At 42.1% G+C, this 16937-nt stretch overlaps 1 protein-coding gene across 1 annotated transcript in view; it reads left to right on the top strand.

The window, feature by feature from the left end:
• Positions 1–3051: 3051 nt before the first annotated feature.
• Positions 3052–16937, top strand: part of nfkb2 (nuclear factor of kappa light polypeptide gene enhancer in B-cells 2 (p49/p100)) — a 26338-nt gene continuing 12452 nt past the window's right edge. Inside the window, exons 1-11 of the mRNA XM_079694905.1 lie at positions 3052–3116; positions 3992–4151; positions 7234–7273; positions 7364–7439; positions 8700–8740; positions 10954–11052; positions 12214–12368; positions 12493–12605; positions 15372–15530; positions 16187–16291; positions 16505–16593. Coding sequence (XP_079551031.1) covers positions 4135–4151; positions 7234–7273; positions 7364–7439; positions 8700–8740; positions 10954–11052; positions 12214–12368; positions 12493–12605; positions 15372–15530; positions 16187–16291; positions 16505–16593 — 894 coding nt within the window. The 5' untranslated portion in view covers positions 3052–3116; positions 3992–4134. The remainder of the gene's footprint in view (positions 3117–3991; positions 4152–7233; positions 7274–7363; positions 7440–8699; positions 8741–10953; positions 11053–12213; positions 12369–12492; positions 12606–15371; positions 15531–16186; positions 16292–16504; positions 16594–16937) is intronic.

The following is a 16937-nucleotide window of genomic DNA, read 5'->3' as shown; positions in this document are numbered from 1 at the left end:
AGAGAGACACACACACACACACACACACACACACACGCACACACACACACACAGGCACACACACATACACACACATACACATACACACAGGCACACACACGCACACACACACACACACACACACAGGCACACACACATACACATACACACAGGCACACACACGCGCACACACACACACACACACACACACACACACACACACACACAGGCACACTGAAAGGTGTTTTTAGGCGTCCACAAACCTTTGGCCGCGCCTCTGGGTTTCAGGGTTTCTATGGTTACCAGAGATGCAGGTTACACATCGCTCAGGACGTATTATGGGATGCCTGATGGAGATTATGAAAGGGTCATGTTAACAATGAGGATCACAGTTTGAATCATGAGTCACTTTACTAATGCAGTCAAAGGGACTAAAGGAAGAAGAAGCCATACTCTGCACTTTGAAAGAGAGAATATCAGACATGTCATCATCAGATCTCTGACTCTGGAGCTGTGGGAATGTTCCCCTCAAAGAGACCAATGGGCTTCTGGGGTGGAAATGTGTCTTTGGGATGATGCAACGCGTCAATCTAAAAGTCAAATACAATTAAGATTTTAAAAAGTTGTTTTTGATTTGTCAACAACATTTTAGAATTAGAAACGAAATGTTGAGACATGTAAACAAAATGTTAGAATACAAAAAATAAACAACGAGGGGGACAGGTTGTTTTTTACTCTATATTTTACATTTAAACCAAAAATCTTGTTTTTACTTTTAGTTTCGGATCATGTTCCCCGAGCAGTTAGTCTGAGAAGTATGACACTGTCTCTCTGAACATCAAAGGTCCCCTATTATCTCCTCCTCTTCATCAATATAGCCCAGGTCTCAGATATATCCAGAGCCTGTCTCTGATTGGCTGAAACACCAAACAGATCATTGCAGCATTACCCATAATCCCCTCTGTTTCAGCCCTGTTTCCAAAGTGCTGATTCTCTGGCCGTTTCTCAATCGCGAGGATGCTGGCTTGGTAGTCGCATACTTCCAAGTCACTCCCTTCAGAAACGAAGCAAGTATGCTTCCAAGCCACGGCTTCGGAGAACAAAGAAGAATGGAACACGCTAACAAGTGTGCCACTCTCTCTAACGGTTTCAACATAAACTGTACCCAAAATAAATCCCTCACGATGTCTATCTAATTATGAACTTGCTTTACTTTCACGGAACACATTTTTGGTGATAACAAATGCAACAAAGCAAAATATTTACCAACACATGTTCTACGACACTACATACTTACATTTAAATGTGTGCTGCGTCGCTTCAGCCATTCTCCGCAAGGGTTTTTGAAATTGGTCCGTGCGCAAAGCATTGTGGGGATTTGAAGGACGCGAAGTCTACCCATGTGCAGCCTCGAAATTACCCCCAAACCAAGGACGCGGCCTCGGTGGAATTCCAAGTATGCTGGAGATTGGAACAGTCCTTCGGCGGCACTCGATGACGTAGCATCCTTGCAATATTGGCTTCGAAGCCAGTTTCCTCGTGATTGAGAAACGGCCTCTGTCTGTTACTTTAGATGAAAATAAGGAGCCCCTCCCCACGCCCCTCTGAGAGACATTTGGTTACAAAGAACTCAATGGTGCTCTAGGAGGAGATTCAGGTGATAAGGGGGGGGGGGGGCGGTTACCTTGGTTGCTGATTGGCTAATGGTTACACAAGACAAAACATCGTTATGACATCATAAAGTGGCCAACATCTGATCAGCTCATTTTCAGACAGGTTTTTATAGAAATGGATCAAAAAGAGAGAGAATCTTTGTCTAATCCCACAGAGTTGATCTCTTAACGAACTATGCAGAAACACCGGATGTCTCACCTTTGATCACCTGAAGCCTTACAGAATAATGTCAGGGGTTTAAATACTTTATGTTTTCAGGTAAACAAACTCTGATTTGTTGTTTCTGTGTAAAAATGGGAATTTTCCTTTTTTGTTAAAATGTTACAGCGGAAATAAAGTGTAAAAATAAATCTGGTGTTCAAGTGTTTTTATTTAAATAGCCCAATAACACGTAGTAATATAAGCTCCTATCTAAGTCAACATTATCAGATAATTGATCAAACTTAATGTAAGTCTTGAAGCAAAATCTTTATTAACCAATTCAAAGTGTTGTGATAAAATGTGACTTTTCTGTATTTATATTAAAATTTTCCTCAAATTTCATCCATTTATACTAATATATATTTACATAGGACTTTAAAAGGTTATTTAATTATTGTACCATTCAGTTTATCAACAAACAGGCTCAGATATTGTATTATTGTCTGGGTATTTATTCAAACTAATTTATATTTAACAGATCATTTGCTGATAATTACATTTTTTGTTGCATAATTTCTGCATTTCAGTTTTTAATAATTTTTTTAACTCGTAAATAAAATATTGAACATAAAGCAAAAATATTTCATATAATTTCACAATTTATTTTGTATTATTGTCTTTTCGTTTTGCACTAAAGAGAATTAAATAATACATATTATAAAAGTAATAAAAAAAGCACTCGGGGTGGGCGGGCTTGCCTCCTCCACCAATCAGCGGGCTGTTTGGCTCCGGAATTCCCCTCGAGCTCGGGGCTTTCCGCTCTGACTGCCAGGCCGCTGGTTACCGTGACAACACCGCCGAGCTGCTTCCGGTACGGAGAGCTTCCCTTCAGAATAAGAGTCTGTGTTTACTGACGGAGAATTGCTGCAGCGGACAGGAAGATTACTTTGAAATTAAACACTTGAAACCTCTGTAAATATCTAAAATAACACTTGTATAATAACAAAGCATATTCATAATAGGGTTAAAATAGGCTTTTTTGATTGTAGAATATTACATTATTTAATTATTTAATATAAACGTATTATTTTTTCAAAACACCATTGAACTAACATTGAACTAGCATTGAACTAGCATCTAAAGCCATTTGTAAAACCATTAAGTAAATACAACAAAAACAACCTTTATTAGACCAAATGTATAGTGGTTGAAATAAACAGGTTTACTCTGAAAAGCTGGCACCGGAAGTAGCTGCAGGTGTGTTTCAGCAGCTTTCCCTCAGTGTCTCAAGACAGTCGGATCTGCAGAGGAGACTCAAACAGGTAGAAACCTCTTTAAACTTCACTTTACATTAAAAAGCTTCATATTAACTCTAATTAACTTATAACTCAGAACAGTGACGTCATCACGCAAAGACAAACTAACCCTTCAGTTTCCTTTAACTGTCACCATTACAGTAAATATGTAACGTTAATGTAACTTATTGCATGGTTAGTTGAATATTCGATTCTGATTGGTCGATTCAGAACACGTGACACGTCTTGACTCCAGTAGTAATCTTAATTATCAATATAAAGAGCTGAGGAATCGATAGAAGTGTTTGTCAAGCTGCAGGAATAAGCCTTTGTTCACCTTTGCTCCAATGTGACGTAAAACCTGTGACTTTTTGAGCAAAAACAGTCAATTTCATCCTAAAAACCCTTCAAATGAATCTTCAGTTGAATCTGATCATTATAATGTACTTTAACTCATTGGGATGTCTCTACAGTATGTGAACACAAGGAGCTAAGATAGACACTAACATGTGTTTGTGAAGCTGCAGGAGGAAAACAGACACTATTAAATAAGATTTAAGTGGATTTGAAGCTGAATTTAAACTTAATGGACCACCTTTTCCATTCTAAGAGTTGTTTCTATTGTTATTCTCTCTTAAAAGCAGTAAAATACATCGGTCAGAAATAACTAAGAAATGAACCAAATCTTCCTTTTTTTAGTTTGAATTTATTAAAGAGACTATTTGTTGAGTGTTTGTCTTGTTTTTAGAGAATAGGTGATCGTATAGACCTCACTATTGGATATCAAAGTCATATTTAGAAAGATACAGAAGTATTATGATGACTGTATGTGTGCAGAGATGTTTCTGGCAGCTTGAAGACAAAAGTGACTTTAAGTGTTTGTTGTTTGTCTGTTGATCCAGGGATTGTCCCAAAATAACTGACGACGAAGAAGAAGAGGAGGAGGAGCAGGAAGTGGAAATACCCGCTAAGGTTTTTATGACTCCATCGCATCTGACTAGAGAAGCAGAAGAAGAAGAAGAAGAAGAAGAAGAAGAAGAAGAAGATGGCGGGAGCTATCAGGTAACTTTGCATGTATTCTCTACTTTAAAGAGTTCTCTCCTTCTGATGTTCAGGTGTATATCAGTATGTAGTGTCTCTACTTTAAAGAGTCCTCTCGTGCTGATGTTCAGGTGTATATCAGTATGTAGTGTCTCTACTTTAAAGAGTCCTCTCCTTCTGATGTTCAGGTGTATATCAGTATGTAGTGTCTCTACTTTAAAGAGTCCTCTCGTGCTGATGTTCAGGTGTTTATCAGTATGTAGTGTCTCTACTTTAAAGAGTCCTCTCCTTCTGATGTTCAGGTGTATATCAGTATGTAGTGTCTCTACTTTAAAGAGTTCTCTCCTGATGTTCAGGTGTTTATCAGTATGTAGTGTCTCTACTTTAAAGAGTCCTCTCCTGCTGATGTTCAGGTGTATATCAGTGTGTAGTGTCTCTACTTTAAAGAGTCCTCTCCTGCTGATGTTCAGGTGTATATCAGTATGTAGTGTCTCTACTTTAAAGAGTCCTCTCCTGCTGATGTTCAGGTGTATATCAGTATGTAGTGTCTCTACTTTAAAGAGTCCTCTCCTGCAGATGTTCAGGTGTATATCAGTATGTAGTGTCTCTACTTTAAAGAGTCCTCTCCTGCTGATGTTCAGGTGTATATCAGTATGTAGTGTCTCTACTTTAAAGAGTCCTCTCCTGCTGATATTCAGGTGTATATCAGTATGTAGTGTCTCTACTTTAAAGAGTCCTCTCCTGCTGATGTTCAGGTATATATCAGTATGTAGTGTCTCTACTTTAAAGAGTCCTCTCCTGCTGATTTTCAGGTGTATATCAGTATGTAGTGTCTCTACTTTAAAGAGTCCTCTCCTGCTGATGTTCAGGTGTATATCAGTATGTAGTGTCTCTACTTTAAAGAGTCCTCTCCTGCTGATGTTCAGGTGTAAATCAGTATGTAGTGTCTCTACTTTAAAGAGTCCTCTCCTGCTGATGTTCAGGTGTATATCAGTATGTAGTATCTCTACTTTAAAGAGTCCTCTCCTGCTGATGTTCAGGTGTATATCAGTATGTAGTGTCTCTACTTTAAAGAGTCCTCTCCTGCAGATGTTCAGGTGTATATCAGTATGTAGTGTCTCTACTTTAAAGAGTCCTCTCCTGCTGATGTTCAGGTGTATATCAGTATGTAGTGTCTCTACTTTAAAGAGTCCTCTCCTGCTGATGTTCAGGTGTATATCAGTATGTAGTGTCTCTACTTTAAAGAGTCCTCTCCTGCTGATGTTCAGGTCTATATCAGTATGTAGTGTCTCTACTTTAAAGAGTCCTCTCCTGCTGATGTTCAGGTCTATATCTGTATGTAGTGTCTCTACTTTAAAGAGTCCTCTCCTGCTGATGTTCAGGTGTATATCAGTATGTAGTGTCTCTACTTTAAAGAGTCCTCTCCTGCTGAAGTTCAGGTGTATATCAGTATGTAGTGTCTCTACTTTAAAGAGTCCTCTCCTGCTGATGCTCAGGTGTATATCAGTATGTAGAGTCTCTACTTTAAAGAGTCCTCTCCTGCTGATGTTCAGGTCTATATCTGTATGTAGTGTCTCTACTTTAAAGAGTCCTCTCCTGCTGATGTTCAGGTGTATATCAGTATGTAGTGTCTCTACTTTAAAGAGTCCTCTCCTGCTGATGTTCAGGTGTATATCAGTATGTAGTGTCTCTACTTTAAAGAGTCCTCTCCTGCTGATGTTCAGGTCTATATCTGTATGTAGTGTCTCTACTTTAAAGAGTCCTCTCCTGCTGATGTTCAGGTGTATATCAGTATGTAGTGTCTCTACTTTAAAGAGTCCTCTCCTGCTGATGTTCAGGTGTGTATCTGTATGTAGTGTCTCTACTTTAAATATTCCTTTTGTATTCTTCAGTATTTAGTTGCTTGCTCCTCTTATGTGCAAATATTCCACCAAAAATACTGCCAACTTTATTTTGAAAGGGCTGCATCCTGTGCTTTTAGCTCCGCCCCTTATTACCGGTCATTACACATTAAAAATATTAAAACAACAGAATAAAGATAAAACATAGCAAAGTATAAAAATACCTATATCAATAGATCTTTATATCAAAATATATGCATTTATTTACTTTAATTTTGTATATATTTGCTGCATTGGACTTGCACCATTATGCCTCTACACTATTTAATTCCTTTTGATGTATATTGTTTATTGATCTAAAGGAGTATGAGACTTCAGTATTGTTATCCGTTGTTAGGTCATTTCTGTCCCCCCCCTAAATCCAGCATTGATGTTACTGCATGTTTACACTGGGGTTTTCTGCTGTTGCGATGACATCATGATCATAAGCCCCGCCCCCTCCGCTCTGGAGTTTTGGGGGTTTTCCTCGGCTGCTTCCAGGAAGTGACCGAGTGGGGGGGGAGAAGAGAGCGTTGTGTTTGAGGACCTCTGTGAAAGTGAAACTCACTGGATTTATTTTGTCGGGACTTTTCTGTCAGACAGAGAGGAGGTGTTTCCTGTCTGAACCCTTTCAGAGTAAAAGCCTCTAAGATGAGATGGAGCTTTATTAATTTAGATGTTTAAACAGCAGCAGCGTGAGAATGAAACACAGGACAGATTCACATGGATTAGAGATTAATAAAGTTAAAGATAAGAATTAAAATGATATACAGTTAAGAAACTTTAAAATAAGAAATTAATTAGGTGAACATATACATATTTGGGTCATATATACACTGTGTGTGTGTGTGTGTGTGTGTGTGTCTGTGTGTCTGTCTGTCTGTCTGTCTGTCTGTCTGTCTGTCTGTCTGTCTGTGTGTGTGTGTGTGTGTGTGTGTGTGTGTGTGTGTGTGTGTGTGTGTGTGTGTGTGTGTGTGTGTGTGTGTGTGTGTGTGTGTGTGTGTGTGTGTCTCTGTCTGTCTGTCTGTGTGTGTGTGTGTGTGTGTGTGTGTGTGTCTCTGTCTGTCTGTGTGTGTGTGTGTGTGTGTGTGTGTGTGTGTGTGCAGATCGAAATACCGTTTCCCACAATCCAGAATTCAAAAACAAAGATATATAAAAATATGATTGAACCTATATACACAATGAAAGACACATTTAAATGTAGCTCTAACTGTGTGTTGCAGGATGTCTGAAGCTCAGTTCGTCAACTCGTACGACAGCGAGGTGAGAAACGACTTATTGTTTATTATTGTGGGATTTAATTTGACGTTAGTTCCAGTTTATATGTTTGTTATTGATCTGTTTTTGTTTCAGCTGCAGATGAATCTGATGCCGTACGACTACATTCCTCCAGTCGACATCAAGACCGAGCCGTACATCCCAGAGACCGGTAACACTTTCAAATAATACACAAAAAAACAAGAGAGGAAGCAAGGGTAGTATTCAGAGAGACACGAGGAGAGCTGGAGCTTTGATGGAAACACTGATGCTTTATTTGGAGCTTCGGACGGAGAATTCATGAGACATGTCACGGGCCACGATCTGACCACAGGGTAGAGGCGCCACAGCCAGTTCTGAAGAGCCCTCCTGCAGCTCCAGGGTTTAGCTAGTTCAGAGTGTAATAATCAACATGCTTCAATAGATAGACTAAACATTATGGGCCCTGAATCTAACTAGAGCTCTCGTCCATAGGAAAGAGTGTGCGTCAGGGAGCCTTCGTCCCTGAACAGTAAACTACCTCATGGCGGCTTGTGCTCGGTCATAGGCTGCAACAGCAATGCTCCCAAGCTGCTCCTCCTTCAGAGAGACAGCAGCAGAAGTGTGTGTGTGTGTGTGTGTGTGTGTGTGTGTGTGTGTGTGTGTGTGTGTGTGTGTGTGTGTGTGTGTGTGTGTGTGTGTGTGTGTGTGTGTGTGTGTGTGTGTGTGTGTGTGTGTGTGTGTGTGTGTGTGTGTGTGTGTGTGTGTGTGTGTGTGTGTGTGTGTGTGTTGCAGACAGTTTGAGGGAACTCCCCTGTTGAGATGAGTTTTTCTAAATCATTTTCAACTTTAACAACAATTTAAGAACAATACACTTTAAATAAATCAAATTAATTACTAACAATATTTATATCTGTTATTTTATATCAGAGGTATTTCAGTAATTCAAACTCTGGTTCAATATTTCCATCGTGTGGAGACGAGAATATTTCATCTTCATTTTATTGATAAATAATGAACAATATATTTTTTATTTTCTTCCATTTGTTGCTTAATTAATTAATTTATTGTGAATGTAGAAAAAGGCCAACAGCAGAAACAGAAATGTAGAACACAATCTGATGACTAATAATTTGGGTTTTCTGTGAAACTAAAAGTGAAACTCAGACTTTTCTCCTGATTTATAGAAACAGGCGACTAAAGGGAAGGCCGTCACATTAAGACCTCACTCACGCAATCAGTCAGCGGAGATTCCCCCAAAACACAAGCCTTTGTTTTCCAGGAACGTCTTATTCATTTGTTCACATGAGCAATTCCTACTTGTGTTAAAAACTACATTACCCAGAAGCACTTGCAGCGACAGGGGAAACACCTGCTTTAAAGCCTCTGAGCTGTGAAACAGTGGGAGTTAACGGTATCTTTGTGTCTTTAAATAAAGTGTATTGTGTTTCAGCTCACGGGCCGTACATCCAGATCATCGAGGAGCCCAAACAGGTGAGACTGAAATATTTAAAAAAACATTTTTTGATCCTTTAATTTCCAGAATTCAAAGTGTCTGTGCAGCTGATGAATATTTTAAAGGTCCCATGACTCATGGCCATTTTTACTGATCGTAGTTCCATTTCTACTTTCTACTAGAATAGATTTACATTGTTCAATGTTCCAAACTCACATTGGTTTCTCAGACAGCACCTCTGTATATTCTGTGTATTCACTCTCTGTCCTACACGCCTTGTTGGAGCTCCTGCCCCACCCCCCCCACTCCCTGTGAGCCCACTGTGCTCTGATTGGTCAGCTCGCCCACTCTGTTCTGATGAGTCCACCACCGTTACAGCGGAACATCAGTGATTATGTTTTACAATGGCGTTTGTTAGCAACCAGGACATTACACCAGCAAGGACAAACCATGGATGTATAATAAGAACTGGATACAGCGTGGGAGGCGGGGCCTCATTCATCCCTATGAGAGTTGCTCATTGGCGCATGATGATAAAATGGGCCAACTTTTGAGAGAGCGAAACGTCACAGATTACCCAGCATGCCTGAGAAGTACCCGTATTTGCGCTCATAGCGCATGCGCAACTTTAACCAAAATGCTCGTTCACACATCAAGCACTTCAATTTGCGTACACGTAACAGCACCGCACGTTCATGACAGCATGGTAATGGCTTTTTATTATGATGGATTTGATATTAACGAGGCGGCAGCTAGCGGCTAGCTAGTAATTATGTTAATGTACACATCAATCATTATGTACTTATATTACGCTGTAACAGGATCTAGTGATTTCCAAGCAACAGAGCTTCATTTAGCATGAAAGAATGATTGCACTGTATATATATATATATATATATACAGTGCAATACGCGTCTTAGTGCAATAAGTAGCTACAGGGACGTTAATCTAACGTTGGTAATATTAACTTTATTTAGTACAACATTTACGGTACAATATTTAATCATACAGCCCATGTAGTATAATAATGAATTACAGCAAACATGTGCAATATATCCATTATTACAGCTGCGTGGGCTCACTGGCAGTGAGACGATATGGGCCCGTTGTTATTGTGCATCCATGGGTAAAGATAAACGCAACACACATTGGTTTCTCAAACAGCATCTCTGTAAACTACGTGTATTCACTGAATTTCACTCTCTGCCTTTAACGGCTCATTGTAGCTCCAATAGCTCCAGCCCCCACCCTCCCTGTTAGCACAGTGTGCTCTGATTGGTCGGGACCATGCTGGACACGTAACATGAACGTGCTGGGTGGCGCGGTCCCGTGGGTTAGATGCGCGTTCACAATGCAGAGGGAAATAACTCTCAGAATAACGTTATTAGCAGATTTTTACAACTTGAGGAACGAATGTTTTTAATAAGGGCTATACAAACGTTCATACTGGGTAGTTTATTTAAAAAAATTATCCAACGATTTACAGACCACTCTTTCCCCATGTAAGTCAATGGGAAAAAGTGTTTCCGGGCCTGGCAACCAAACGGAAGTGTAGTACCGCCGTTTGGCCACCACGAATATTTTCATCTGAGTCCGGAGCACTTCCTGGGGGCTTGGGATAAACAGGTGAGAATGCTGCGTTCGGTCTGGGTAGCGTGTTGGGGGGACGTTGCGGGGCTCGCTGCTGCGAGGAGCGGACAGTGTGAGCTGGGTTACTGGTGTTGTTTCCTGGTTGTTGCGTGGGGTCTGCGAGACACCGAGGAACTCAGCCTGAGATCCGAGCGTGTGTGTGTGTGTACGGAGCTCCGCGCAGCACCGCGGCTGAGAAAAGATAAGGCTGAGTGAGTGTGTGTGTGGAGCTCCGCGGATTGGTCCATTTGGACTTCGTTACGTCCATATGCCCCGGAAGGAAACAATGGAAAAAGATAAATGTCCAACGAGGCGTACTGGAGCAGCACAGGCAGGTCTTCTCTGTGTTAGAGGTTTACTCCCTACAGGGTGTACTTTGAGGGTTTGAGACTCTGCAGACCGTTTACATGCAGAAGCTACAGAACACAAGGGGACGGGTCAGAACCAGAGAAGCATGACATGTGACCTTTAGAGTTCTTTCCTGATTAATTTGATAGTTTATTTATTTTGTAATTTATTATCTTTGATTTCCCTTCTTACATTTTAATTGTGATAATTACCCCATAAATAAAGTAATAATAAAAATGTAATAAATGAATCATTTTCTGTACTCTTCCCTCAGAGGGGCTTCAGGTTCCGGTATGAGTGCGAGGGTCCGTCTCACGGAGGACTGCCGGGGGCCTCGAGCGAGAAGAACCGCAGAACATACCCTACTGTCAAGGTACTAGAACATACCCTACCGTCAAAGGTACTAGAACATACCCTACTGTCAAGGTACTAGAACATACCCTACTGTCAAAGGTACTAGAACATACCCTACCGTCAAAGGTGCTAGAACATACCCTACCGTCAAAGGTACTAGAACATACCCTACTGTCAAAGGTACTAGAACATACCCTACCGTCAAAGGTGCTAGAACATACCCTACTGTCAAAGGTACTAGAACATACCCTACTGTCAAAGATACTAGAACATACCCTACTGTCAAGGTACTAGAACATACCCTACTGTCAAAGGTACCAGAACATACCCTACTGTCAAAGGTACTTGAACATACCCTACTGTCAAAGGTACTTGAACATACCCTACTGTCAAGGTACTTGAACATACCCTACTGTCAAAGGTACTAGAACATACCCTACTGTCAAAGGTACTAGAACATACCCTACTGTCAAAGGTACTAGAACATACCCTACTGTCAAAGGTACTAGAACATACCCTACTGTCAAGGTACTTGAACATACCCTACTGTCAAAGGTACTAGAACATACCCTACTGTCAAAGGTACCAGAACATACCCTACTGTCAAAGGTACTAGAACATACCCTACTGTCAAAGGTACTAGAACATACCCTACTGTCAAAGGTACTTGAACATACCCTACTGTCAAGGTACTAGAACATACCCTACTGTCAAAGGTACTAGAACATACCCTACTGTCAAAGGTACTAGAACATACCCTACTGTCAAAGGTACTAGAACATACCCTACTGTCAAAGGTACTAGAACATACCCTACTGTCAAAGGTACTAGAACATACCCTACTGTCAAAGGTACTAGAACATACCCTACTGTCAAAGGTACTAGAACATACCCTACTGTCAAAGGTACTAGAACATACCCTACTGTCAAAGGTACTAGAACATACCCTACTGTCAAAGGTACTAGAACATACCCTACCGTCGAGGTACTAACACAGTCTCAAACTGAAGGGAGATATATCTGCAGGATTTGTACTTTTACTGTAGTAATGTGTAGTAATATGTAGTTATATGTAGTAGTATTTGTACTCTAACTGCAGTTATATGCAGTAATATGTACATGTTTTCTCTCTGTAGCATTTGTACTTTAACAGTAGTAATAGTATTGATTGTGTATTCAGATCAATAACTACGTGGGTCCTGCTCGTCTGGAGGTGCAGCTGGTCTCTCACTGTGATCCTCCTCAGGTTCACGCTCACAGTCTGGTTGGGAGGAACTGCTGCACTGAGAGCGGAACGTGCAGCGTGGACATCGGACCCAATGACCTCACTGCTGCGTCAGTAACCAATCAGAACACTGCTTTACACTGAGAGTAACCAATCACAGAACTGAGAGAAATCAATCACATCGCTGCATGTAAACATGTATGATCAGCTGTTTACCTGAGATCTCACCTTCAGTTTCAGTAACCTGGGGATCCTCCATGTGACCAAGAAGGGAGTCGAGGACGTCCTGAACCGCAGACTGAGGGAGGAGAGGAAGAGGCAGAAGGGCCCTCACTACCACCTGACAGGTAACTCACACTACCGCCTGACAGGTAACTCACCTGACAGGTAACTCACACTACTACCTGACAGGTAACTCACCTGACAGGTAACTCACACTACCGCCTGACAGGTAACTCACCTGACAGGTAACTCACACTACCGCCTGACAGGTAACTCACCTGACAGGTAACTCACACTACCGCCTGACAGGTAACTCACCTGACAGGTAACTCACCTGACAGGTAACACACACTACTACCTGACAGGTAACTCACCTGACAGGTAACTCACACTTCCACCTGACAGGTAACTCACACTACTACCTGACAGGTAACTCACCTGACAGGTAACTCACACTACCACCTGACAGGTAACTCACACTTCCACCTGACAGGTAACTCACCTGACAGGTAACACACACTACCACCTGACAGGTAACTCACACTACCACCTGACAGGTAACTCACACTACCACCTGACAAGTAACTCACACTACCACCTGACAAGTAACTCACACTACCGCCTGACAGGTAACTCACCTGACAGGTAACTCACACTACCGCCTGACAGGTAACTCACCTGACAGGTAACTCACCTGACAGGTAACACACACTACTACCTGACAGGTAACTCACCTGACAGGTAACTCACACTACCACCTGACAGGTAACTCACACTTCCACCTGACAGGTAACTCACACTACTACCTGACAGGTAACTCACCTGACAGGTAACTCACACTACCACCTGACAGGTAACTCACACTTCCACCTGACAGGTAACTCACCTGACAGGTAACACACACTACCACCTGACAGGTAACTCACACTACCACCTGACAGGTAACTCACACTACCACCTGACAGGTAACTCACACTACCACCTGACAGGTAACTCACACTACCACCTGACAGGTAACTCACACTACCACCTGACAAGTAACTCACACTACCACCTGACAGGTAACTCACACTACCACCTGACAGGTAACTCACACTACCACCTGACAGGTAACTCACACTACCACCTGACAGGTAACTCACCTGACAGGTAACTCACACTACCACCTGACAGGTAACTCACACTACCACCTGACAGGTAACTCACCTGACAGGTAACACACACTACCACCTGACAGGTAACTCACCTGACAGGTAACTCACCTGACAGGTAACTCACACTACCACCTGACAAGTAACTCACACTACCACCTGACAGGTAACTCACCTGACAGGTAACTCACACTACCACCTGACAGGTAACTCACACTACCACCTGACAGGTAACTCACACTACCACCTGACAGGTAACTCACACTACCACCTGACAGGTAACTCACCTGACAGGTAACTCACACTACCACCTGACAGGTAACTCACCTGACAGGTAACTCACACTACCACCTGACAGGTAACTCACACTACCACCTGACAGGTAACACACACTACCACCTGACAGGTAACTCACCTGAACCAAAACTCATAGGATAGTATGTGGGGAAACAAAAAAAGAGATTCAAAGGTCCTCATGTTGATATAGAGGAGACATGAAGAAGAGGGGACACATGTTGATGTAGAAGAGACATGAAGAAGAGGGGACACATGTTGATGTAGAAGAGACATGGAGAAGAGGGGACACATGTTGATGTAGAAGAGACATGGAGAAGAGGGGACACATGTTGATGTAGAAGAGACATGAAGAAGAGGGGACACATGTTGATGTAGAAGAGACATGGAGAAGAGGGGACACATGTTGATGTAGAAGAGACATGGAGAAGAGGGGACACATGTTGATGTAGAAGAGACATGAAGAAGAGGGGACACATTTTGATGTAGAAGAGACATGAAGAAGAGGGGACACATTTTGATGTAGGAGAGACATGAAGAACAGGGGACACATGTTGATGTAGAAGAGACATGAAGAAGAGGGGACACATGTTGATGTAGAAGAGAGATGAAGAAGAGGGGACACATGTTGATGTAGAAGAGACATGGAGAAGAGGGGACACATGTTGATGTAGGAGTGACATGGAGAAGAGGGGACACATGTTGATGTAGAAGAGACATGGAGAAGAGGGGACACATGTTGATGTAGAAGAGACATGAAGAAGAGGGGACACATGTTGATGTAGAAGAGACATGGAGAAGAGGGGACACATGTTGATGTAGAAGAGACATGGAGAAGAGGGGACACATGTTGATGTAGAAGAGACATGGAGAAGAGGGGACACATGTTGATGTAGAAGAGACATGGAGAAGAGGGGACACATGTTGATGTAGAAGAGACATGAAGAACAGGGGACACATGTTGATGTAGAAGAGACATGAATAAGAGGGGACACATGTTGATGTAGAAGAGACATGAAGAAGAGGGGACACATGTTGATGTAGAAGAGACATGAAGAGGAGGGGACACATGTTGATGTAGAAGAGACATGAAGAAGACGGGACACATGTTGATGTAGAAGACACATGAAGAGGAGGGGACACATGTTGATGTAGAAGAGACATGAAGAACAGGGGACACATGTTGATGTAGAAGAGACATGAAGAACAGGGGACACATGTTGATGTAGAAGAGACATGGAGTAGAGGTGACACATGTTGATGTAGAAGAGACATGAAGAACAGGGGACACATGTTGATGTAGAAGAGACATGAAGAACAGGGGACACATGTTGATGTAGAAGAGACATGGAGAAGAGGGGACACATGTTGATGTAGAAGAGACATGAAGACAAGGATTTTGCATGATAGGTGACCCTTAACTGAACACTCCTCTTCCTCCCTCAGAGAGTGAGGATGTGTCCCTGGTGAAGGAGGCGAAGGACTTGGGGAAGAAGATGGATCTGAACATCGTGAGGTTAAAGTTCACAGCGTTCCTTCAGGACAGTAATGGAGGTTTCACTCGAGGACTCAAACCTGTGGTTTCCAACCCGATCTACGACAGCAGTGAGTGACCCTGAACGCATCGTCTAACATTCAGACCCTGAACGCATCGTCTAACATTCAGACCCTGAACGCATCGTCTCACAATCAGACCCTGAACGCATCGTCTAACATTCAGACCCTGAACGCATCGTCTAACATTCAGATCCTGAACGCATCGTCTTACATTCAGACCCTGAACGCATCATCTAACATTCAGACCCTGAACGCATCGTCTAACATTCAGACCCTGAACGCATCGTCTAACATTCAGATCCTGAACGCATCGTCTAACATTCAGACCCTGAACGCATCGTCTAACATTCAGATCCTGAACGTATCGTCTAACATTCAGACCCTGAACACATCGTCTCTGAACGCATCGTCTAACATTCCGACCCTGAACGCATCGTCTAACATTCAGATCCTGAACGTATCGTCTAACATTCAGATCCTGAACGCATCGTCTAACATTCAGATCCTGAACGTATCGTCTAACATTCAGATCCTGAAAGCATCGTCTAACATTCAGACCCTGAACGCATCGTCTCACAATCATCTGCAGGACTTTGTTTAACGAGTATTACTAATGACTCATCGTTTTAAAAATAAAGAGAAAAGTAATAATTTTGAGATTTGGTTTATTGAGTATTACTAATGACTCGTTGTTTTCCCTGCAGAGTCGCCGAACGCCTCTAACCTGAAGATCTCTCGGATGGATAAGACATGCGGCTCGGTGCTCGGAGGAGACGAGATCTTCCTGCTCTGCGACAAAGTGCAGAAAGGTGACATCACTATTTAAAAAGACTAAATACATATATAAACAACTTAAGATCAGTAGACAGCTGATCAGCAAACAACCACAGCATCTCACCTCAACAGATGTGAGTTCATTTCTCCAGACTGTGGTTTTTCTTGTGTTTTAATAATTATAAAGTTAGACAAATAAATAGCTGTGTGTAACCGGGGAAATGTCCCATCATGCATCTGTGCTGCAGACGACATCGAGATCCGATTTTACGAAGAGGACGACGAGGGAGGCTGGGAGGCGTTCGGAGACTTCTCACCGACTGATGTGCACAAACAGGTATACACACACACACACACACACACACACACACACACACACATGATGTAAGTGAGGAATGTTTTGAAACCACAACACAAGAAAAACTCAGCTCAACAGGGGAGTTCCCTCAAACTGTCTGCACAAACACACACACACACACACACACACACACACACACACACACACACACACACACACACACACACACACACACACACACACACACACACACACACACACACACACACACACACACACACACACACACACACACACACACACACACACACACACACACACACACAGTAAACCAATGTATTGATAAAGTGTAATTTTCCATATGATGTGAAATGTCAAACTGT

The sequence above is a fragment of the Notothenia rossii genome, assembly GCF_949606895.1.
Source record: "Notothenia rossii genome assembly, contig: scaffold_82, whole genome shotgun sequence".
Taxonomy (NCBI): Eukaryota; Metazoa; Chordata; class Actinopteri; order Perciformes; family Nototheniidae; genus Notothenia; species Notothenia rossii.
Note: the sequence above shows the minus strand (reverse complement) of the source record. Positions and strands in the feature narration are given on the sequence as shown.